Genomic DNA, 26788 nt, shown 5'->3' on the forward strand with positions numbered 1-26788 from the left:
CCTAAGTTTTGATTGGTTTTGTAAAAATATCTTACAGTGACTACAAATTCAGTACTATACATGTAACCAATGCCACATTGTGGTTGGTTACTATCAATGGGTTTAGATAGCCACTGAGATTTTTGGAGCTTGTCTCGTGTAGATAAGGTGACTGCTGTAACGACTGGGCACACAGTTAAGAATGACTGTGATGATCCTTCCAAGATACTTTTAATGCCCATAATTTTACAGTTAAAACTTAAAACCTTAATAATATATTTTTATAATTATCAAACTATATCATTTTTCATGGGATAACATCCCATTTTCTTTTGCTATACTTCTCTTTTGATTGATAACTGTCATTTATTTTGTGGCAATAGTGCATGAAAACCCCCCTACTACTACAAAAATAACAACTCTTCTCAATAATACATTTCTTCTCACAAGTATATCTTGATGTAAACATTATCAGTTGTTAGGATGAGCCTTAAGAATGATCAGTGCTTGTGGATTCATGCATAGATTGCTACAGCTGGTCTCCAGCAATGCTTGTTAAGAAGCTTTCTCCTCCTTACTTCTCCATTCAGCCTCCTTTTTCCAAGAGTTTTTATTTCTCTCAGTTGTGAAAACCAGACTGAAATCTTACCTTTGTTCTAAAAGAATTCCCCCTGAGTTTTATCCAGGCCAAAATTTATTCTTGTCCTTTTCAAACGTGAATAATGTCAACTTTCTGTCTCTCTCTCCCCACTGAGGACTTCCTCCACTCTTCATCCGTCTAAATGTGTGCACCATCCACTGCTCCATTGAGCCCACTCTCTTCCAGAACATAAAGGGGAACTGTGTTCTTCCTCAGCCATCTCCTTGCCCTTTGGTCCCTTCAGGAGCCCCTGTTTCACCTTTTCCTCTAAAGGTGGACTTCAGTTTTGGCTATTAGAATACCGAGTACTTCTGATTCTCCTACTTTAATTAACTTCCTTCACCTTCCTTATGGACAGAATTTCCTATTGGTATTCTTTTAACTTTTTCCTTTGTATTTTTCCTAGAATGTTTTAAATTCAATGTTCAAGAATTTAATTTCTACTTGTAAAGATATACCATTTAACTTATAATTACCTTAGGTGAATAAACTTACAAAGACTGCTACAGATCTTCTTGTGGTTAGGTATTTACTAAGACATGTTAGCTTGTCCCAATTAAGTGTGTTAATTTTTCCAGTGAATCTGCCTTTTCTTTTATAGAAGTTCTTGGAACCACTGAGATATCAAAGTTGCTTTAACCCCTCTTTAACCTGAAACTCTCAAAATTAATTATAATGACCTTCTGGGTGTGTAGTGTCTTAGATTTAAATTCTAACGTCTCAGAAGTAGCCTTTCATCAAGTGTCAGCATGTTAGTAATGCACTCCTCATTGGTTTCCTTTCCACAGACTCCTAGAATGCCAACCTGGGAGCCCACGGATACTCTAAATTATGTAGAGAATGGATACTACCCCAGTCCTTAGAAAATATGTTGTAGACATTGCTCCATTGATTTATGAGTTATTTGTACTAATTTTATTACTGTACATAGTGTTTGCCCTGAAAATCTTTCTGAATCATGTCAGATTTCCACTAGCAAATGTTTTGTAGCATATAGCAGAAGTACTCCTTTATAGAGTGTACTGGTGTATTTATATTATAATGTTCTATTATTATTTCTCAACCCTATCTATAAAAATGACACGTGGATTTATTGGTAGATGTATTATAGTAAATAGAAGATAAATAGGCAGGTAAATAGCTAGAAAAGAACTCAGAGTAGGTTATGTAATATTTTCCTTTCAATAGTGCATTTCGAAGATGGCACCTTACTTTAAATATCAATGACAGAAATTGCTGATATTCAAGTTCCTTTGTAGTCTTTAGCATTTGGAAGGAAAAAAATGCAAATTCATTCTTCAAAACAACAGCAAGCCATATAAAGAGGACAACATTGTATTGCCTTAGTGAATTCCTAAATAAAGCAGAATCTCTCTCCAGCTCTAAATATATAAAAAAATAACAATATATATTGGAGAGCTTTAAGCTTCTGATATTTTTTCAATGATTTTGAATCAACATTGTCCTATCGTAGTTTTATGATACTACTGTATTTTGCAAAGAACTAATCAAGGAAAAGCTCATTAAGTATCTATTTTATTTAATAATATAAAACTTATAAAATGACATGTATTTTCTCTTTTATAACAGTATTTCTATCAAATGGTGAATCTGATTTTATAATCACTCTTTCAATATATTATTAGTGCAAAGGCAAAATGTTGAAGACAAACACTTCCTTTCAGGATGTATTTTAAGCAATTTTTAAATTTAAAGAAAATTTTAGTTAAATTTTATGATCAGGGACAGTAGATTCATAAAAACAGTTTGAAATTTTTGTTCAAATACTTTAAAATGCTCTTGACCTGGTACAACAAATAGATTCCCACATGCAAAGAATCAAGAAAAAGATGAAAAAATAGTAATATTTAAAAACTGGTTGATATACTACACAGGACCACGAAGGTTAGGGGCAAAGTCTGTGTGGATTCAACTGTAGAAAGTGGTTTCATTAACTATCCGATACATAACAGCAGTCCTCTGTCACTAACAGTAGTAAGTGAGTCTCAACATTAGGAAGAAAATTCTGAAGAGCTGGTTGAGATGCAGAATCGCTTTTCTTAACCATGGGTGTAAATCTTGCTTGCAGAAATGACTCAGGTCCAATTCCAGTTCTGAATTTAGGTGTTCACAGATACAGCCCTTCAACACTAAATTTCAGATGTCCTCCACTTATGAATCAAGCACCTTTCAAATATTTTCTCCTAAGTGATCGTTGAACCTATGAAGCATTACTAGAATGGGAAGTGGGCACAAAGCTCCATGCCTAACCAAGAAGCTATTTGCAATGGATACCTATGGGAAAGGGAAAATTCAGTTTTCTCCAGTGGATTGCATTGGGTTATATCAAATACATTTCAGGGTAGACACCGTGTCCAGGTAGAGCTAAACGATGGGGAATGTACGCTATATTTTTTAAGACTTTTAATTTGTTTTTTCATGTGCTAATTTGTTTTGATTTTAATTTTTGTCTTGTTTAGGTGAGAGAGAGAGAAAGAGAATAGGAAGATGGGAAGATGAGAAAGATCCGGGAAAAGTTGAGAAAGGGGAAAACATTATCTAAATATATTGTTCTTAAAAATCATAAAATAGCATAAATATATACTTATATTAAAATGTATAAATTAAAATAAATGTGTATACACAGAAACATTAAATGCACACAAAGGTATTCAGTGCTGAGCCCAAACTTCTACATCATTGTTCTTTGTACATAGGATGCTTCTCTTTGGAGAACAAGGAATGGCCTTCTTAGGGTTGGATTTGTTGGAGAAACTTTGTATGAAAATCATTTTAAAAATAATTTGAGAAGGTCCAAAGAGCTTGGGGTTCTGCTTCTTAGAGTGTAATTAATTCCCTGATTCTGAGCCCTGTCTTTCATGAGAAATGCCTATCTCCTCTTCTTGGGCTTCTTAAATGCCTTCCATCTTCCAAGTACTCCAGCAGGTATAAAATGTACCTCTAATACGTGAAATAAACCTTCTTTCTGAGCTCAAACAAAAGTATTTCTAATGGCTGCTCTAATAGTTTTACACAATGCAAACATTTTAGCATTATTTACACATTTACTTCTCATAGTACTTTTACAAAATGTGATTATTTTACATATGAAGAATTACATCTTAGAAATATTATTTTTGGTTAAATTTTATAAAGTAGGGAAGCAAAGTTGTAGAAGTTTTAACTAAAACAGTAGCATGGTTGAAATTGCAGATTTCTCAATTTTTATAAAATTCTGGTCTCACAACTGTAAACTTTAATTATTTACATTTCTCTAGGATATTCTGATGCTTTCATCTCTGGTAGCTACCTAATGCTTCAGATATTTTTGGAGTTGCCAGCTTCAGCCTCTTGCAATTAGAGCCTGTGTTCACAGATCACCATTTAAGTCCAAATGCTCAGTAGCCAATCTCTGCATAAACCATCTCATGCAACACTGCACTTGCATGCCCACTCATTATCACATTATTGAATTAGTTACAATGAAACAAATTTTCCCTCTCTGGTAAGAGGCTCAGTTGGGAGTTCTGCTACACCCCATACATAATAAGCCTGCTGTTGGTGATGTTGACAGAATAAAATCATGATCTGATCTTAGATTAGCAGAAGAATGAACCTACAAGTAGATAATAATTTACTAGATCCTGCATATTGCATCCTCAGTCCAGAGGAAGGTCTCTAGATCTAGAGACATTCTCATAAGAAACGACGATACGTTACTCCCGAATAACAGTTCAGTCCCTGGATTTGATTAGTCAGGTAAGAAAACTTCTATGGTTTGTTTGCTGTCCACTTGTTAAAGCACCAATCTGATTTTACTTACGTATTGAAGTGCTCAGAGAAGATCAGGTTGGTGGAGGTACCAGTGATTGTCGTCAGCCCACCAATGGTTGAAGAGTAAGTAATAGATAAACACATGAGTTTACACATCATGTGGTCCCTCTTTGACCGATATGCTACTCCTGTGACTCTGTTCTGTTAATAAGAAAATACATCATGAGAACAGCTCTCCTTGTGGTCAGAACAACATTTCTTATATAATAAATGTGCTACAACTTTCTTGTGTCATATACGTGATGGTGTTTGAAGATGGAACCGTTGGTAGATAATTAGAGTTAACGCCATGAGGTGAGATCAAAGCCCCTTTAAAAGAAGGCATTAAGATTTCTCCCACCAAGTGGAAATGCAGGGAGGTAGCCATGTTTGTGTCCAGGACGCAGTCTTTACCAGACCCCTAAACCTGGCAGAGCTGAATCCTACACATACGTGTGGTTAATGGGATTTTGTGGTGTTTTGTTATAGTAACCTGGGCTGACTAATAACATAATACCTTCTTGTTCATAGTAATGTAACAATAAAATAAACATTTAAATAAAACATTGAAATACTTCACAAAGATAATTTCAATCATTCCTTAATGCTTCTCTTCTGTTTCTAAGCCAACTCTTCCTTCATCTCTTCCTACTCATCATAACTTCCAAAGATTCCTATAGTTTCCTGATGTTATTGATGGAACATGGTACAAGCTCACTATAGCATCCAAAATATCCTGCATGCCTATACATGCACACATGTGCTCTCTCTCTCTCTCTCTCTCTCTCTCTCTCTCACTCACACACACACACACACACACACACACACACACATATATAAGTTGGATATTCCTTTTTTTCTATACTTTTGATCTTATTCTGAAGTAGTTATTTAGTGTTTATTTAGTGTTTTCATTTAATGATTCTTTCCAATTTGGTCTCTCCATTTTACCCAAAATATTTGTTCTAGTTTCATTTCTGTTTTGTGAAAAAATATCCTGACAAAAATACAGGCAGAAGCCGGGCGGTGGTGGCGCACGCCTTTAATCCCAGCACTCGGGAGGCAGAGGCAGGCGGATCTCTGTGAGTTCGAGGCCAGTCTGGTCTACAAGAGCTAGTTCCAGGACAGGCTCTAAAAAAGCTGCAGAGAAACCCTGTCTCAAAAAACCAAAAAAAGAAAAAAGAAAAAAAAATACAGGCAGAAAAAGCTTACACTTGTAAGCTTAACTCAGCTTACAATTCTAGGATGCTGTCCGGCCTGGCAGGGAGGGAAGTCACAGGGGCAGGAGCTAGACACATTCAACTTGCTTCTGCTCAGTATCACCTTTACACACTATACAGTTAAGGATTTCCTGAACTGCGTTGTATCCATGTAAATTTTGTATCTTAGAGACATGGGCAGTATTAAACCAAGTTACAGATGAAGACATAAGACACAGAAAGGTTAAATGAATTACACAGTGTCAGTGTCTAAAATGGCACTCCTGGGTAATAAAATTGTTGTTTTGCTTTAAAGTCCAGAGCTGCAACTCTTATTCCGTGTTATTTGTCCTCCTTTAAATATTCTTTTACTCCACTCACTAAATTCCATTTATTCACTTTTACTTAAAGTGCTGCAAATCTGTTTAGATTCCTCCATTACCAAAGCCATAACGTCATCTTATGTTATTTCTGACCTGGGTTGATTTAGTAATATCTTTGAGACTCCATGGTTCAACCCTTGATGATTTTACATTTATTCTTTTATTTATTCTACATTTATGCTTCAATCTTCAAATAAATCTAGGAACTATATTAGCACTTGATATTTACTGTGCTATATTCATATATATTTTAATATGTAAGAATATTTTTACATCTGTAGTATATCAGACACATCTTAAATAGCTAAGAATTGATATAAGTGCATCCACAGGTTATCGTGGTACCCAAGAACATTTTTTAAAAATACATTTATCCATGTATCTTGGTTATTGTGGTAGTTCGACAATGAATACTGGGGAGTAGACATTATCTGTAACTTTAATTGCACTTCTTATTGATATGTGCCAGAAATAGTATTGATGGATCATAGGTTAGTTCTGAAGTTCATTTTGTAAAGAACCTTTACAGTATTTTATAAAATGCCTGCAACAAAATGTACTCCCACCCACCAAGCACAACAAGGTGCATTGGTATTCCCTACAGATAAGCATGCTAGCTGTGATATTGACAGGGTAAGGCCTTTAACAAACTCATGATAAGAAAAAATGACTGCTCTCTAAAAGTCATCATGGATGTGGAAATGGCAGAGTCTGGTACTATGGACTATAATTTACCTTTTATTTTTAATTAATTTAAAGGTCATCCCCCATAGGTATCTATTCTTCACCCCAAAGAAAGAAATTTATAAAGACTATTTGCCTTGTATTTTCTATGGAAATGATTTGTATTCTTCCATGTGTTTTTTTTCTATTTAAAAGTTACCCAAATGGTATTCAAAATATTGCAAACTTTATTAAAAATTCATTTGTGAACCTAAGTGAATCCTGAAATGTATGGCTTATATATAAAATACTTTTACTATAAAAAGACATTTAACAACCCAGAAAGTGGTATATAATTTGGACATTTTAAAACTAATAGATGCAGAGTTTTGAAAATGTGTTTATGTATTGCTCCCCACTGATGTTAAAGCTTTCAGATTTAAAAACAAATGAAAATACAGATTTTTATATGGAAGATGAACTTCAAATATTTGCATATAAACATAATCATTGAAATGCCCTGGCAGGTTTGTAATAAAAATAATTTCATACTGAGATGCCGCAGTCTTTTTTTGAATAGAAAATGTAAAAGCAGCATTAATTCCAGTGTGAGCACATTAACTGATATTTGTGTAGTTACGACAGATTTAGACAGGCAGAAAAGTTTAAGGTCAATTCGAATTTCACAATAAGTAAACATAATCACTAATTGATTACACCCATTAATGGTTTAAAGAATGCTTTTGGTGTAGAATGGCAGATACATGTTTTGCCCATCCTAGTAAACATGAACCTGAGATTTATTGTCATTTTGTATTGGGCATGGGAAACTGGTCAACTAGTCACACTGAAGCACGGAGAGCCAATTGCTAATACAGAAATTATATAAAAAAGAAAGCTTTACAACAAATTCATCTTCGATGTCATCTTAAGACAATAACCTGAATCTAGAATCAAGTGTTTGGCACCAGAGCAATAAGAAGCTGGATTGAATCACTTGAAATAGACAGTTAGACCCCACCCAAAAGGACGCATGTGTTTGCAAATAAAAGATGAGAAAATCATCATTCTGTGGCTTCATAGTGCAGGCTTTTAGCGAGTGTTGTATGTTTGTTTTCTACTGAGTCAGGTGTTGGGGAAGGAGAATATGAATATAAGAATTTCAAAGAAAAGCAGGATTAAAATAAAATGTGAAGCATCTAGAAAAATGAGTTATGAAGTGGCCAGAAAGACTCTCGTGCCAGGGTGATGAGGGGACTCTTGTGTCATGGGTGTGTTGCGATGAGAGAGTGCTTATGTAATACGGTGAAGGAGACTTCTATGAAATAACATAGACAAGTTGACACACGTTCTCAAACACAATACATACCCACATGTACGTAGGTGACTAGAGATGATGCTAAAAGATATGCCAAAATATTAATAATAGTATTTCTTGATCATGTAATTATAGTATCTGCGGCCTTGTTGATATATTTCGTATCCTCAGCACAATTTTTTTTCAGATAATAAAATAAGCCTTAAATGTGACAGCCATTCACCACAGAACTGAAGCCACAGATCCTGCAACATAGCTCCCTCTAGGTGATTTCTTCACTACTCTGCCTTCCAATGGGTTTCTTATGTATGTGAGGTTTTAAACCTACTTCTAAGAGTTTAAACCCCTTCCAATACCTGCCATACAGTAGTGTTTTAGTTAACACATGGAGATATGATATCTAAGACCTTGCTAGATATCTTCTGAGTAATTGAAATAGTTCCAATTCAGTCACGACCAAATACAGAAATCTGAGGCATAATCAAAGACAAGTCAGACACCCCAGACCTAGGTATCACTTTGCAATGCCTCCTGGTGGCAATGATGGCAGATGCCAGGAGCAAGATGCACACTTCCAACTTTGAATGTTGAAATTGTGCATATGAATTACCAACAGCTAACCAATAGTCTCTAGAGATCCCACAGATCTGTTCACCGGAATGACCTGAATACACTGTGAACAACACATCAAGGCTTGTGTTTCTATTCCAATCACTATAAAAGGATGATTATGAAGGCTGTTAGTTCTTGCTATGCAGTTTCAGCTTGCCAACAGCTAGCTTACAATCTGGCAGATCTTATTGTGTATATGTGCACCCGCCTTAGTGTTAACACACTATCAATTCTTTTTTGTACTAGAGCCTGAATCTAGAACAATGTCTGTGCATCTCCAGGCTTTTTACTTCTCTATTTCGAGATAAGGTCACACTAAGCCTCTTAGGCTGGCCTTGAATTCACTCTGTAGCTCACCCAGGCAGTCCTTGAGCTGGAATTCTCCTGCATCATTCTCCCAAGTAGCTGTAAATACATGGCTGCACCACCAGTCCCAGCTCAGGACATATCCTGCTTTCTCAGATATAGGCATTGCAATTCAATTTTTATATTCCACGTAGGCAGCATTTAACATCCCCCCACCAGCTTTCTTCCCTCAACACACCTAGACTTTCTATTCTTCCATGATCTTAACATTATAATAACATAATTTGGATTAGGGTAGAATTCAGTGTTTCAGTGAATATGAAAAACCTGGATAGGAATAGATACATGGATAGACAGAAACAGACAAAAGAATCTGTAAAATGATATATATCACTCTCTTGCTCAGGATTTTGTGGCCAAACCACTCAGTTCTAACTATTTCCTTCTGTAGATTTTCTCCCACTGTAATCAAATTCTAGGCTACTTTAAACACATCAAATAGTCTCCAGTGTTATTATCAAGGTATGATGTCTGTCAGGACATCTTCATCTGGTCATTTCCCTTAGAATTCCAAAGAGTGAACTAGATGACTCCTACTTCATTGCTGTTTTTATTGGGCATTGATATTGATGTGATATGGTGCAAGCATAACTTGGAATTTTGAAAGCACAATTTGGTTTTCTATTGTCTCTAATATTCTGTGTAAATAGAGAGAAGTATTCAGCTATCCATATTTTTTAAGTCTTTTAAATGGAATCAGTCCCCATTCCCTTTGCTTTTCTGAAAGCTAGAAGCATGTGAAGTACTCTTTCTACCCATGGTATTCTTAGCTCTCAGATTTCAAATGAGATCTGTAAGGTCTGCTCACTTTCTGTGCTGCCATCAGAAGGACTTTAATGATAAATGTTCCATTCTTCCAGCATGGAAATACTCTTGGATTTCTCAAAGTTCTACTCCTCTTTGTTATCTACCCTTCTCCTGAGTTCCTCATTACTTTCTTGTGCTTTTTTCTCCATAATTCACCATCTGAATTTTCCCATTACAGTAGGTTCTGAAACCTTCACATTTTATTTATACTTCATACACTTATTTGCATTGTATATTTCTCTATTTTATATTCTTGTATCCCCTTTCTCTTCTCCAGAATGCTGTTTATATTTTATAAATGCAGTTTCTTCCTTGACCTCTCTAAACATAATGATGTTTTCCCTCTCTCCTATTTTCCTCTCCTTGCATCGACTGTTTCCTGCACATAGCTGATTTTGTTGTTTGTTTGGAACTTCCTCTTCATGCCTCGGGCTTTCTTCAGACATCTAGGAATTTGGGGTTGCCTGCTCATATTTAAAGCAGTGAAACACTGTTCAGAAGCTCTGCGTGTGTGCTGTGGGACTCGCTCTTGGCTCGGAACTTCTCTGACAGGCCTTCTCTCAGAAACTTTAAGTCAGGATGCTGTTGTTTATTCTGTTGTACTGATTGCATTCCCCAGGGAAGACCTTTGTGGACTGCTGTCTGTTGACACCTGGAGGGCATTAGAGTAAGATGCTGGTTCCAGCATAGAAAGCAGGTCTCAACTGCCCACTCTCCTGGAGGGCGTTGGAGCTACAGGTTCCCTGTACCCAGGGCATGAACATTTAGTTGGTGTCCTTAGTTGCATTGGGATCTCCGTCCCCCTGACTCAGAGACATCTCTAATTCTCTTGATTGTCTGTGCTGCCATTCCCAAGATCACACTTCTCCTTGATAGAGAAACAGCTGTCTAAGTGGATTTGAGGAAGACATTTGAAGATTTAACTGCCTCAGAAGAGAAGTTTGTCAGCCCTCTCCCCTTTTGACATAAATACTTTTAAGAATGCACTATTTAAATTTATCTACTTGTTTTCTTTAGTATTGATTTTCAATTCATTGCCCACAGACAACCAAGTCTTTTCCACCCATTTGTCAGGATTCCAGCTTCTGGAATTATTTTTCTGTTTTCCCTTACCTTTATAATTACAAAATTGAATGCAATTATGGCTTAAAATTCTACTTATTCTTAATTTAATGAAGATTCAAATAGAGTTGAAGTCAACTGACCTGTTCAACATGTCATTTCAATGAATCTCTGATGCATATATTTCGATTAAAACAACAAAAATATAGTATAGGACTGTAATACTATCTACCTAGAAGGCTGACGCAGGAAGGTCTCTATTATACAGAGTGACTTCAAAGAGAGCTAATCTACCTGGAAGGGTGAGGCAGGTAGTCTCTGGTTACATCATGAGTTCAAGGACAATCTGGGAAAATTAGTGAGAGAGACCTTGTCTTGAATAAAAGTAAAAGAGAAAATTACATTGGGGATCCAGTTCGGTGGTAGAGTTTGTTCTATGCACAGTCTCAGGGCAATCCCTTAGTTGCTGTTGTTTTAATGAATAACTCTTTACTGTTAATGAATCAACAGGTTAACTGTGGGGCCTTCATGCCCCATATGTCAGCAGATGATATAACTAATGAAGAGGAGCGAGAGGGGACGTTCAAAGGCACAGAGGTATGAAAACACTGGGCCTCATTTTGTTTGCACATTGAGTTTCCACGTGCTCGGTTCAACGGATAACAGATACTGTTATTTAGCTTTAATTAAGCTGGACTTTCCATAAGGTGCTTAGGGCTTGAAATAATTTCTGTAAGGAAATGGCTTCTGCAAAGAAGTCAGAGCATGTAATTAATAAACAAGTGAGCAGAATCAAAAAGAAGGGAGGGTTCATGCCCCAACTCCTGGGATAGACCCTTCAACAGCATGGAAGGAAAGAGAGAGTTCTTGCCCCCAACCCCTGGGGTAGACCCTTCAACAGCGTGGAAGGGAAGAGAGGGTTCTTGCCCCCAACTCCTGGGGTGAACACTGCATGAAGATCTGTTCCAGATATAGTCAGAGGTAACCTGGAGAACTCAGGGTTTCAGTAAAACTGAAATTACCAAGAACAATCTTTGAAATAGGATTTCCATCCTCTGAAGCTACTAAAAGACTGTGATCCATATTGTGAATGTAAATACCAGTTTACAAAGCAATAGGGAGAGGTATAGAACAGTTTTCAAAATTTAGCATTCATGACATGAAGGCTACTCAGTGTTAAAAGTATGCTATTTTTCAGCAGTGTTTTTTTAAAATCATGATTTTCATTTTACAGTGTTTACTTACACACTTGAATTATGTTAAATGCTAAGTATTTGGAAGCTTCCTTTACAGTTTTGTAGTTAGTTAAGAGAAAAACATATGAAGACTAGATACAAGATATTCTTCCTATAGCAGTGAAATGCCTGAAATAGTAGTTAGATAATAGCATATTGTCTATTTAGTTTCACAACAAATCAAACTCCTTGTTTAGCAATTTTAAATTAAAAACATTAAACATCATTTGGAAAAATATCGCATGAAACTGCATGAAAGAAGAAATCTGTATTAACTGTAAAATAAAGTGCAAGTGAGTTTAGTATAAGGTAGAATCATGTCTGACTTTGCTCGAGAGATTTCATTTATCATGTTACAAAGGGAATTTGGAATGGAAGATAATGCCCAAGGCCAGCTGTGTGGGGGGGATGAGTATAGGAAAATATTCACAATGAATATAACCTTTGTAGAGAGAAGGAAGTGTCAACTAATCCTACAGAAAAGTACAAAATATTCTGAAATTTTCTACCATAAGCACTTCAAAGCTCAAACGCTCATTACTTGTATGTTATGGGAAATATGGCACTATGATTGAAAACTCCTGTAGGGAGCTGCAACCCTGAACTCAGATTTTTTTTCCAAGTGGAGACTTCAAGAAAAATTAACATTTCAACATTTGGAAGCACGAAACATACAAGAAAATTAGTTAGCAGCATGAGATGGACCAGAAAGCAAAAATGGTCAAAAGGGACCAACAAAAGCACCAGAAACTAAAGTTATTAAAAACAGGATACAAGTAAGTGAATTAATCAATGATGACTTTTTAGAAAGCTTTGAAATATTAGTACAGAAAATAGGGATATAAAATATAGTTTAAAGCTTAGTGAAGAGGTCCATCAATGACTCTCTATATATTACTCAAAATATATTTTAAAAAAAGAAAACAAATTGAGAACCAAGGAAGACACACAGACACTCTTTGCTCCCATTCTCAAGGAATAGTTCTAAAGAGAGTGATTCACTGTGCAGAGCTTCTGGTGGGTTAGACTAATTTGCAAATGCTTTCAGTATGGCTAAGCTCATGTTCTTTGCTCAATAATATTTTTGCAATTCATAAAATGAAAAGTTTACTAGGAAAATATATAATTAATAATAAAATGTTTTACTGAAACACAATGAAGTATAGCCACCAAAGGATCTGGAACTTCGATTTTGGTTAGGATTTTTTTATTGATTTTTATTGAGCTCTACATTTTTCTATGCTCCTCTCCCTACCTCCCCACTCCCCTTCAACCCTCTCTCAAGGCCCCCATTCTCCCAATTTATTTAAATGTTTAAAAATCTAAAGTGAGCTCCTAAATGGTGGAAGCAGTTCCTAAAGAATGAATGGTCATCCCCTTTCTCCATACTCAGCTCTGCTGTAAATGTTATCTCTCAGCCGTGAGGTTTGCACAAGTGAAAGAAGACCTCTAAGTTGAAGTGAAGTAAAAACTGAGCACTAAGAACAAGTACAGTAGTTGCCCTGGTGACTGAATTTCACCAGGTCAAGGGTTGGGGAAGAGTAATGTAGAAGAAGCTTACATCTATAGAGCCACTGCTATTAAGTTAAAGTACCAATTTTATAATTAGTCTGGAACCAGGTGTTCTAAATAGCTCTTGCCTTGCCTTGCAGAACTAATGGGCTTCATTCCTAATGTTAAGAACTCTATTTATTACTACGCTTACCAGACTTTGAATTCCTGGCAAGAACTAAGAAGTGTTGTCTTCTATAATTTAATTTTCAGTCATAAGAATTTTCACCCCCAGACTAAACACCACCAAATTAAAAGCTTGATCCAATTTATTCAAGGATATTTTTTCTCTTAAACTTTTTTACCTTTGAGGAACAACAAGTTATATTAAATGAATAAAAAACAATTATCTCAGTTTTTCATAAAAACATACCAATTTTCCAATTTTGTTCATCCAAAGATGCCTGAAGTTTGAGAGATTAAGAAAGAATAAAACTCTGAGCTGTCTGTTTGAATAATGCTAATGCTCACTGGGGAGGCCAAAGAACTGGAGGTTGCTTCCTTTGGTGATTGCGATTTCATTTTCGGAGGCCTAGAACTCATTTCTCATGAAAATTCTACCAGGGATGTTTGGTCTTTTAGCTGTAATATGGAACCTGAGAGATATCATCATCCATGTATTCCAGTGTTCTTTGTGCTCACCATTTCTTTTTCCAGTTTCTTTCTCTATAAATGTTACAGGTGTTTTTAGAGAGCAGTGTGGAATTTATGGCCCAGCTACTTACCTATCACTTTAATTCCTGGCATCAGTAAGATATCTGTTAACACTTAGACCTTGCCCTATCTATAGCGAGAGTAGAACCTGGTGGGAAAAACATTCTCCCCTTGCTAGGTATGCAGCATAGGAAAGTGTCCCTTAGATGTGGGCACTATTAGATCGGTTCTTGAGACTCAAGGGACACTAAATATCGACCATTCTCCAGTCCCTTATAATCACATCTCCAGTAATATTTTTATTTTTTATGGCTTGTAGATAAAATGCATTGTCAAACTATACCAGGTTTATTTTAATCAATAGAACACCCTATCTACTTGAAGAACAATGCAGACAAACAAAACATTATGAACTCAAATATGCCTTCTATTTCATAACTAGATAAATTAGGTATACATTTTTCCATATAGTCAGTGTTAAATTGTCTAATGTAAACCTGATGGAGAGCAGCTGCAGTTCTTTATCATTGCTATATAAACCACATGACTTGTTTATTCTTGAAAAGAGAGAGCTATATTTGCTAAGAATCAAAATCATCTTACATTTGTAGATTTTATTTTTGAGTGCCTGTAGAAGCCAGGAAACTAGGAAGGGCTAATGGGGGTGGGGAAAGATTTTTTTTAATGGGGGAACAGTAGAGCTCATGTGCTGTGAGGCGAAAAATGGAAAAATTGGGAAGCTATGGATAAAGTGGAGAGGAGGTGGGAGGGTAAGACCGACAAGCAAGAGGGTGGGAAAGGGAGCATTAACACTAAGGGGTTTTGAAAGAGTCATATGGAAACATATTATTTTATAAACCTCGTGTGTGTGTGTGTGTGTGTGTGTGTGTGTGTGTGTGTGTAAAAGGGCACTGGAGAGATAGCTTAGCAATTAAGAACACACATTGCTCTTGCAGAGGACCCAACGCTCTTCCCTAAAACCACTTCTGGCACTTATATCTGCCTGCAACCCCAACTCCAGGAGATCTGACACTGTGTCCTAGCCTCCTCATGGCCCCTGCACTCGTGTGTACATACCCATATACAGAAGAGAGAAACACACATATGCCAGATTCAACATAATAAAAGTAAGCCTTAAAAAAGGTTTAAAGTTGCCCTACACAGGAGAATAATGCTCTCCAAGACACAAGAGGTTATCAAATAAAGAACCCAGTGCCATGTGTGGCTCTCTTTGATTTGTTGATCAGAGACATGTCATAGAACTTCAAAATAATTCACTCTATTGTCATTGTTCCTGGTTACTCAACAGAACTTGAAGGTAAGATCCTATTTCTGAAGATACCACACAGCTGGGGCACAGAACCTGAAGAAATCACACTGATAATGATCTGGGGGGTTTCATAGTGATAAAACCTCTTCAGACTGGTGGGGGAGAAAAACATCAAGTCTCACCCAGATATAAACCCGTGAGCTATATTAATGACCAAGTTTGACAATGCATGCTCATTGAATTGAGTGGTGTGTATATTATGGGAATAATCAATCACTTTTTGGTTGAATTTAAAGCCCACTTAATACAATAGAACTGATATGTGACCCCCAAACCAGCCTAGCTGGGTAGCTTACGGGCTGCAAGAAAGAACTTACTATTATTATTTTGCTAAATGGACACAGTATCAAACTACCTTTTAAATACCCATAAATGAATGCACTTCTCAGACCTCATCAGAGAAACCCCCCATTCCAGAAGTGGACCACAGTTAATCAAGAGACTCACAGCTGCTCAAAAGGCAGAGCTTAAGTGACTATAAAATGCTCATCTCTAATTGTGAAATATTTATCATGCCTTCCATCCCAAAGGCTCAAGGAACATCAAGGAAGAGCCAGAGGTTAGGGAAGGCTATTGCTAAACCATTTTGTGGATGGGGCAGAGCCAAGAACTCGGGTGCTCACAGTAGCTTATGTAAGATCTGCACAGGATCAAGCACGTAAAAACTCCAGAATGGATAGGGGAGGAACTCATGAGGTCAGCCCCTATCTGAGAGACTCCTGACAGTTGTTCCTTGCTAGAAAGGGATCATTTTTCTTCAGTGTAGCTCCAGCTCCAGTGGGTGGCCCTACACGCGTGCTTATAGGCCTCACTAATTTGATATCATGGTTTATTTTTAAAATGAAGGAGGGATAATAAAATGGTTAAGAGAAAAGTTTTGGCTGAGAGTTTGGGAGGAATAGGGGGAAGTGACAGTCAATACAACCAAAATGCATTACATAAATGTGTGAAAATATCAATGACAAAATAAAAATCTATTCTGTATATACAAAGTAATGTTTGTCTTCTTTTCCAAAAAGCCTATTCTACAGCAAAAACAAACAAAAAAAAAACCCACTCATTTCCATGATAGTTGAATTTTAAAGTGTTAAAATCTGAGGAGCCCTTCGAATCAGAACTTAAGGTTTTGTTCTCTCTCCTAAATGCAGATCTCATTCTTAATTGCTTACAGTATGCCTCCAACTGCTTTACTTTTTCCAAGTAACTCTGTGTTCCCCATCTCAATGTACCATATTGCAGTCTACCCTCAGTTTGCGACAGTGGAGACATTTTTTTTAACAAAGTTCTCATTCCCAGAGTCTTATTAATCAGAAAACAGTAGGGTCCATACCCGTTTACGTTCACAGTGTTACCAGACAATGCATCCCAACTCCATTGTCAGCTCAAAGACCCGCCCCTTGTATTTCCTTCCTCTCTAGTGCCTGTGCTGCAGACCTGGGAGGCTGGGAGTTTGGCTGCGCTGCGCTTTTAATGAGTATGCTCTCTGATTAGCCTGTCTTTCCTATTTTCTCACTTGGTATTCACTCCTTCCTGAATTGGCAAATATTTAATACCTACCATGTTTCAGGTTGTGTGATAGGCTGGGGTCAAAATTAGAATAAAGTACAACTATTCTTAAAACTAGGAATTCACACTCATCTCATGAAGACTGTCATTCAAGCATCTTTACCTCCTACTTCTTCTACATTGCATACCCATATTAAACTAATTGTGCTTCTTTTTGGGAGGGTTGACCTCTGGGCAAATTCTGCTGTAGCTTTTCTGCGTCTGTTGTGTTACAATCACTAGATTCTGAAATGCTTATGATAAAGAGCAGTCTATTTTATAACATCTCTCCCTACAAGGCCCAGAACACAACTGATAGCAACTAAATTTGAATTCAAAATGTAGGCACAGTGCCAAAAACCTTGCTTGCTAAAGATATCTCCAAGCAAGTTCCTGGCTATGTGTACATTTTTTATTCATTCTGTATAGACTTGTTAGTTTTCATGAGTGTATATTGTATATTCTTTCTAGTTAGACTTGCTAGTTTTCATGAGCATCTGCAAAGTTTATTTTCCAATGTATGTTTCTATAACAAACCTACCTCACTGTTAATTTTTAATGTTTTATAAGGAATAGTTTTATCCTCAAAGATAACATCATTTTTATAAGTATATATGACCTTTTTCTCGTAAAAAGCTTCAGGTAGACATAGCTAATGGTTTGAACCTTGCTTTGCATTTATTTTCTCTTTCCATAGAACTCACTCTCTCTTTGAAATTCCTATGAACCACAATAATGTTCCTCTTCCCATTATGTTGCATGTTAATATATCATACAGTCCCACGAGGGAATACATGCTTTGCTCTCCTCTTCTTAATGCCATGGTTACTGTAGGACATATTAAGTAGGACTACGTTCAGCAGTCTTGAGAAACTGGGCTGCTGGTGCAATGTAGTATAGTGTTTTATATTGATTTATTCCAAGGAAACGAATCATATGGTGCCATTCACTAAGTTCTCCTTCCTCTCTTCAACTACACCTTTTTTGCTTGTATTTGACAGAAGCAACACATGAATTCCACACTGAATTTTTAGTGGCAACAGGAAAACTAAAATTACATGATCACTTGTAATTATACAGAAAAAAGTGCTCTAAGTCCTGAAGAAACAGAGATGATGTTAATGAAAACCAGCATAAGAGGTCAACAAGATTTAGTAAGAACTGAGATAATACTCTGAAAGTAGAACTGTGTTTCTCTAAACACAGTGGATAATTGCCAACTGAGATTCTAGTAAAAAAAAAAAAAGTAATGATGTAGATTTATAGATCCTAAAATGATGTTTATCTGGACGTCTATCCAATGAGGATTATCAAACCATTTTACCACAACCGGACTTAGTCATACAAAGTAATTTTATATAATAGTTTTGTATCTAATTGCAGTTCTAATGTAATTCATGTACAAGTATTTAGAAGGAATCAAATGTAATATACCTTTTCTGTCTCCATCTTGCTTGAAACTTTCCCTGTGTCATTACTGCTTCTGAAACATAAATTGACCCAGTTTGTAATTTCATTAAAATGTAATTTGAAAATCCTTATAAAAATATCAATAGTCTTTACCCTAGAACTGGTGTTGTTTTCTCTTTTCTCTCACTTGTTTCTTGTCCAATAACAGTTTCTGTAAAATATTAAATGAAAGAAACACCATTTAAATAAAGAGTTATTATCGGATCTGCATGTGTGTGTGTGTGTGTGTGTGTGCAGGTGTATATGTATGTGTATGTATCCATTAGAAGATGGAAGCATTATTAAAAGTAAACAAATTCACCTTATACCAAAATAACATTCTTCTTTTATAAGCAGAAATATCCTGCAACATCTTCCATTGCAATCAGAGCAGTTCATCAGAGCAGGAAATACCAGTGTTGGAATTAATGCTGTATTGCACCCAGATAGGATATTGGAATTAACGATCTTTAATTCATGCAGGAAAGCCATTCAGGTAAAAGGAAAGTAAGCTGGAGGTCTACTGATAAGGACAAGAGAGTGTTCTGTTGAACTGACAGGAGGGTACAAAGGCATCCTTCCTTTTTATGCCAGAGAATTTATTTAGCAGTTAATTTAAAGTAAAATATTTGTAGAATTCATTTTGATAGATACTGGGGAACTACAAAAATAATGAGGCTGAATGAATCTCATGCATTTTTGCATACTTAATTCAAAATATAACCCAGGATTCTTGAATTTATGCCTACTGCCTAAATGACTAGACCCCACTGTGGCCATATCAATACATGATACCATCAACTTCCAGTCCTTGGGCTGCAGATTCATTGAAATAAGTCATCTGAGTGGCCTCGGCCTCTGCTTCAGCACTGATGATCTGCTGCGCCACAGCCTCCACGATGGGCATCACCATGGCAGCAGTAGAGGTGTTGCTAAGCCACATAGATAAGAAGGCAGTGCTGCTCATGAACCCCAACGTCAGCCTGAAATGAGAGGGTCTTTAGTGTGGAGTTGTGCTGTCTAGCACACGTAGCTCTCTATATTCAACTGTAGAGGATATTGTTTACAGATTGGGAACTATGTGTTTGATAACACAGAAGATTAAGTTTCTGCCCAGATGGGGAAATCTGAGTGTAGTTATATAGACAGGTAGAATCAAAGTAAAACATCTAAGAGTAGAGTTATTAACCTATATATTCTCTTAAGGGTTCTAGGGAAGCATTCTTTCTAAAACCAGATGAGTCGTTACATTTACCTTTAACTGCAAATTGGCGTATAGAAAAATAGCTTGCGGTGTTACCCTAATATTTGAGGACTTTATAATGAACAGCTACTTGTCTTTAGACACAAGTAAGATGAAGGTGCAACCAACTTCTGAGAGTCCCTTGCTTTTATTTCATCCTTTGGCCCCTTCTTTGTTTGTTAGTATGTGCACCAAACAGAACCAGGAACAGGATTAATATTTATAAATCTCCAGTTTATTCATTCACTCTTCTGGTTCAATATATAGTGGGTGGAGATAATGGTTACAATCACTCTATAAATTGAAGTTTCAGAATTTTCTATAGATTCTATTATTTATACTCTTTGGAACCTAGCATTTCTTCCTGCTGTCAGGAATTAGATTTACTACTTGTCTCCTCTTATAACCAGAGTGATTTATCCTTAGAATAACAAACCTAAGACTTTGGGACTTAAACCACTTTTATAAAATTTCAAAACAAACTTGGGGAAAAGTTTGATCTGATAGGAGACCACCCAAATCATTCAGAAGCAGATATTTCTATGAAGTATCAATTATAGAATCTTCTTTTCAAAAAACAGATCCATATAAGCAATTCTATACCATATTTCAGACATGAGTATGGGGAATATTTTCCATGTGTGGAACAACAAAAAACATCTTAGAAATTTGTTTGAACAAGAAGTAAATCTTAATTTTTAAAAACGGAAGCTTTTAATAGACATCTATATAATTATAATTCTTCCATATTAAATAATATTAGCAACAGGTAAATCTTCTGCTGGTGGAAATGCCTGATGGAGGAGAGTTATCTGTCTATGTTTCTTTCATTGGTTAATTAATAAAGAAAACTGCCTTGGCCCTTTAAGAGACAGAAAATTAGGTAGGTGGAGTAGACAGAACAGAATTGTGGGAACAAGGAAGTAGAGTTGGGGAGACGCTTCAGGCAGGCTCCATAGGGAGTCTCCATGCTGCTCCTCTCCGAGATGGACACAGGTTAAGATCTCTCCTGGTAAGCCACACCTCGTGGTGCTTCCCAGATTACTAAATATGGGTTAAAAAAAAGATGTAAAAATTAGCCAATAAGAGGCTAAAACTATGGGCCAGGCAGTGTTTTAAAAGAATACAGTTTCCGTGTAATTATTTCGGGTGTAAAGCTAGCCGGCGGCCGGGTGGCGGGACACAGCCCCGCTTCACACTACAAATGCCTTAGACCAAAGAGCCATACAGTGATGTAACGACAGGAGTCTTGCTCTACTGTGCAGTATGCTATCCCCTCTTCAGGACTAATGACCAGATAGACAAGATTTCTATGATGCCCAAGAGGAAGATGCTTTTCTAATGTATGTACACAATAAATACACTATAACGAAATATATTTGCATACTAAATATTCTAAGCAATGTATTTTGTCAAATACATTGTCTCATATATGTCATATATACACAGAGAAGTGTGCATGAATATACACACATAATATCTTAGCGGAGAAATGTACTCCACAGGAGTAAAGAGATACTCTGCTATGCCCTTGAAGAAATTTTGCAACAGAAGTCATTTTTTCTTATTTTCCAAAAAATGATAAGAAGGGCAAAAACCACCTAAGGCTTTAAAGCAAAACATTATGCAAATGATTATGACACTGAAAATGTTCCTTAGCTGATGTTCGTGTTTATAACAAGAGGTGGAGTAGAACCCAATAGCCAATTAATTTAATGGAATAAAAAACATTCGTTTCAGTGAAGGGCAATCAGTCAAATGAGTAATTTCACATATAGAAGAAAAATTTCAATTGATTGTTTCACTTTGCAACACTTGGTTTGAAAAGAAAAATGTGTTCACCTTGAAATTTCTCTGCACAGATTTGTATTCTGTCAGTAATGCCTTTGTCTTTGGTTCATAACATCCTCCCTGTTGATAAAGGATGCTCTTGGATGAGTTTTGAATGTGTAATCAGGCAAATGAACAAAGTGGGGTTGAAATCTACTCTGCAGATATCAACCTCCTACTTTGAGGTTCAAGGCTCCTCTAATCTTTGACTCCAATGATGCATTAAAGGTGAGAGGTGTGGTTATTTGTTCCAGTCTCCCTGAAATTTGACCTGCGGTGAAAGAAAAGGTTTTTTTTTTTCCTTCGTACCCCTCAAGCACACTTCATATCGTTTTCATATATTCACGGTCACCTTGCTAGCTACCCAAGCCATTCTCTGCATTACTGTTTTGTGGTCTGCTTAGGATATAGTATGGATGAAATCAACAAGGTACTCACCAGACCGGATTCACACCCACCATCATCACCATCCTCAGAGCAATTCTCTTGTGCAAATTCCATTTTTCTATCGATGTTGCTAAACAGATGACTCCAATTAACAGCAGGTGAAAATCTTTGAAATAAGAAGAGGCCACCTGAAATTGCAGTTAAACCCATGATTACGTATCTTGATTGAGAGAATGATATACAACAAAGACACTCATAGGTTACCACTCTTAACTATGACCTTGAACTATGTACTTTTATATTGAGTCAAAGAACATGTAAATGTGTTTTACTAAAAATTTAAATATGATTATGGTTTTATTCAGAAATACAGCTATTAAAAGCATGCAGGGAAATATGCATACACAGGACACTAGATTTTTAAATATGAGTCACTTCATATAAGTGGTCATATGTTATAATTTCTCCATCTATGAACTGATGTTACTTTTAAAATGTCCTATGGTGGAGTACCAATGACTTAAATGTCAGAAAATTCCACATAAATCCCACCTGCCGGGGTTCAGCCTGCATGATGGCCAGGTTCCAAAAAGGAGATAAGAAGCTGAGGAGGGACAGATAAGCCAGGCATGATAGTTGAGAGAATCTTACAGCCTGACTAACTAACTAACTAACTGACTAGTCAGAGTGCTTCTTTATTTATACAGAACTCAGTAAGCAAGAATAGATCCAAGTTGTCACAAAGCATAGATCATATCATTTTTTGTTTCCGGACATGTGTTTAACTTACCCTTGAACATCTGAGGTCATAAATTTAGTTGCCATTAATAAGCTGTGACAGAACAGAGTTATGTTTTACAATCATTTTTACTCATCAACCCCATAAACCAATTTTTAAGAATCTAGAGGCATGCAGGCGGTGGTGGTGCACGCCTTCAATCCCAGCACTCGAGAGGCAGAGGCAGGTAGATCTCTGTGAGTTCAAGGCCAGCCTGGTCTACAAGAGCTAGTCCCAGGACAGGCTCTAAAACTACAGTGAAACCCTGTCTTGAAAAACCAAAAAAAAAAAAAAAAAAAAAATCGAGAGGCACATTACAGTCTGTTCCCAGACGGATAGCTTTGTGGCTTCAAAAACACTAGACCAAACGAAAATCTCCAAGCCAGCCTGGACAGATGGCCATTTACCAAAAAGTTATTAGTAACTCTTAGTAGTCAAAGTGCCCCCCAAAAAATCTCTAGGCCAAAAGTGCTTCAGTTATTACTCAGTTTCTGTCATAATAATGCTTTGCATTTTATATCTTTATTGAATTTCTTTATATGTCTAATCCTTGGTCGTAAGACACCACAGTGGCTCTGCATGAGCTAACTTTTCTAAGAAAGGGAGGTCCTGATACCTCATTCTTTTGTCATCTTTCTTCATCATTTTTTGTCCATAAATATATGTTCCTGTTTAAGGCAGAGGTAACTTTGTTGCTGTATATGTCACATCATTGCCTGAATGTATAGTAGGAAGAGATTTATAATCTGATCTGTGGCCAAATTCTCTAGCCACCAAATCTTGTGGACCTTTAAGTTTACTTCGTTTTGGTTCTCTTGTTCCTGAGTGAGTACAGGGCAGATGTTTCAAGAATATCTCCTAGCCTTATAAAGAGACTTCTGGTTTCTTTACAAGTGTCACAACCTCCAGAGAACCTAGACAACAATGAGGACCCTAAGAGAGACATACACAGATCTAATCTACATGAGTAGTAGAAAAAGACAAGATCTCCTGAGTAAATTGGGAGCATGGGGACCTTGTGAAAGGGTTGATGGGGAGGAGAGAGGCAGGGAAGAGACCAGAAAAAAATGTAGAGCTCAATAAAAATCAATAAAAAATTTAAAAAATTCAAGTAGATAAGGATATTTTCCTAAGGGGGCTATCTCTCAAGGGAGAGGTGCTATGCTCAGGACTTTACTAGAAAGCTTAGAAGCAGTAGTCCTTGAAGAAGGCATAAATGATTAATAAGAAACTTTCCTTCAATCCAATATCCTCAAATTGTACAAACATTAAAATATCCCCAAAGTATACAACAGGTGGAGGATTAAAACCAAAAGAGGTGTGGTGGCCATCATATGGCTCACCTTTGCCGGATATTTGTCAAGCACCTGTGCTGGCTTTATGACTTCTGCCATTCAATCTTCATCCTCACCAACCCAAGTACACATCTTTATCACTGCCTGTTTTCTGAGAACTATAATCTTCTTTCATATTTGAATGATTTCATCTTCAAAATCTTTTATTACATATTTTTTTTTAAAAAAAATCCTTACCCAAAGGCCATCATTTTAAACCACTTTAACATAATATCACTCAGAGAGAAACAGTGCCCTGACACTTTGAGCAATCGTTTGGCAGAATAATTCCAAAAAATTCCCAACATGTTAAATGCAAATCTCCCCACTCCATGAGAATTGTGTTCAATCAAGTTAAAATCTCAACTCTTAAAGTACGAGATTTTCCCGCACAGGCCTTTATAAAGCCTTTAAATGATAATTTATCTTCTTTTTCAAAAAGTGGCCCAGCATACTGCCCATTTTCAGAATTTCTTTACTTTTAACAAATTCACTTGAAACCTGCTAGAAGAAAGCGTCTCATGCAACTGAAATTTAGGAGAACTGACATCAGGAAATGCTTTATAAAATCAAATCACAAAGCTCTGATGAAAGGAGGGGATTGGCCAAGAAAATAGCCTCACAAAAGCCTGGCAAAATAGGAGAGGGATAGATCCAAACTATTCGAATTCTATGGAAGACAAAAGGAAAAGAAAATGAATTCTGGTGGTGATTTTGCTATTTTGAATTATATAATCATTTATAACTGGCCTGACTTCAGTAAAATAAAAAAAAAAAGCTGATACTATCCCTTGAAACTGGAAGCGGACAAGTAGAAACCTGTACAATGTTTGTGAAACAATGACTTTTTAAATGTATTCTAAGTGTTTGTTATTTATTTTTCTTAGTAATTGGGTAATAAATATAATAATACTATTTTGTTTATTACTGTAACCTTAAAAATGTATCTGCCATCCGTCCTAAAGTGTTCAAGAAACAGAAGGTGTGCTGTCTTTGTCTGGCCACATGAGTGCATGGAAAGTGGGTTAAAGGAATTAAGTCAAACACAGGGAGACAAAATATGTGAGTTTTCATAGGTGGAAACTGAGAGAGGATGCTGGCCAGTAGAAGTTACAGCAGCAAGTGGAAAGAAGGAAGGTCGGAGGGCAGCCAAGAACTATTAGAATAGAGGTCTACACTCAAATATTCTAAAGCACAATAGGTTAACTAGAGTTCAACGATGGATTACATCTTTTTATAAAAAAAAAACTAGAAGAGAAGAATTCAAAGTTTCACCACATAAAGAAATGACAGCCATTGGCGGAGCTGGAGAAGCTCTCCTCTGAGACAAAAGGAAGGAGATGTCTGATGGGTTCTTCCCCCATGAGAACTTCTTCAGTGGTGAAACATCTGGGATTTAAGTAGGTCCTGCTATCTTCTTTTCTTTACCGTATCTTGCAACTGCTTTTCTTAATGCCATGCTCCCTATCTTACCCCCAATACCACATGTCCTGTGGCTTCAGAAACTTGATGTTTTAGATCATCATATGTCCTGACACAAAGTAGAAACTCAGGAAATAGTATTAAACAAATTAAAGAGGAAGTGAAGGAAATTGTTTCTATGCTCCTACCCTTCCAAATGTGTTTATTCTGTTCTAAACCTTCTAGCCAGCTAACTCTACGCCATTACTTGGCAAAAACTGTTTTAGTATATTGATTTTCTAGTGTGTCTATACTTGTGAACAACCTTTTTCATCAATAGCTTGTTCCTTGCTCTTTGAGAAATTTTTTTCTTGCCGACTTTGAAATGTTTTAAATCTGTTCTCACAATTACATTTACTCTGGAAAGTTCCATGTGCGCTCTTGTTGTTTCATATATCTAATGGAAAATTCTAGAGAGATAATTCCTATCTCTGCATGACTAACATACACACTATCTAATATAGTAGAAATCAACTTCATACTTGCTGAATGAGTAGTGAGTACAACCCTATGCTCTTTGTATCCTGATAGAGAAGTCCAGGCTCCAGAATATGAAACCAATGGACACTTTCATTTCCACAAACATCTAAAAGCACAATAACTCAAAATGACACCCATTTTCTCCACCCACATATCCTACAATGTCTTCCTCTTATTTCCTGTCTCGGGAAGAACGAAGCGACATCTAGTCTGTTGCCTAAGTCAAATTCCAGAGTTATCTGTGATCCCCTTTTCATTTCTGATATATGTGTCCTGGTCCTTTTATATTTTCTATATTTATAAATGCATTGAGTCTTCTCTAGGCACACATAATTACCTTAATTAAGGCCCCCACCTTTCTTTTTCTAACACACTCTAAAGCACCATTACTCAATTTTCTACAGTGTGAATCTAGTTACTTTATTGACCTTTCTGTACCCTCTCAGTTCATTCTGTGGTATCTGAGACCAAATCCTTTATTGGCCACTTGTCATACGTAACCAATCTAACTTCAGTTTCACCTCATCGCCCCAGTTCAATCTTTGACCACCTCCTCCAACTGCTTTCTGTTTATAGAGTTCCCCAAACACAAAAATAATTTGGTGTTTGCTTCCAATGTAAGATGGAACAGCCTTTCTGCATTTCTTACAAACTCCTAATTTTCTTTCA

At 36.6% G+C, this 26788-nt stretch overlaps 1 protein-coding gene across 1 annotated transcript in view; it reads right to left on the reverse strand.

Annotated features, from left to right (window-relative positions):
- The window catches only part of Slc13a1 (solute carrier family 13 member 1), an 84535-nt gene that overhangs the window by 30071 nt on the left and 27676 nt on the right, over positions 1 to 26788 (reverse strand). Inside the window, exons 3-7 of the mRNA XM_038320401.1 lie at positions 22118 to 22254; positions 19402 to 19589; positions 18721 to 18778; positions 18592 to 18640; positions 4443 to 4594 (exon numbers count right to left, since the gene is read on the reverse strand). Of these exons, the coding sequence (XP_038176329.1) occupies positions 4443 to 4594; positions 18592 to 18640; positions 18721 to 18778; positions 19402 to 19589; positions 22118 to 22254 (584 nt within the window). The remainder of the gene's footprint in view (positions 1 to 4442; positions 4595 to 18591; positions 18641 to 18720; positions 18779 to 19401; positions 19590 to 22117; positions 22255 to 26788) is intronic.

Source organism: Arvicola amphibius, chromosome 2, assembly GCF_903992535.2.
Source record: "Arvicola amphibius chromosome 2, mArvAmp1.2, whole genome shotgun sequence".
NCBI lineage: Eukaryota > Metazoa > Chordata > Mammalia > Rodentia > Cricetidae > Arvicola > Arvicola amphibius.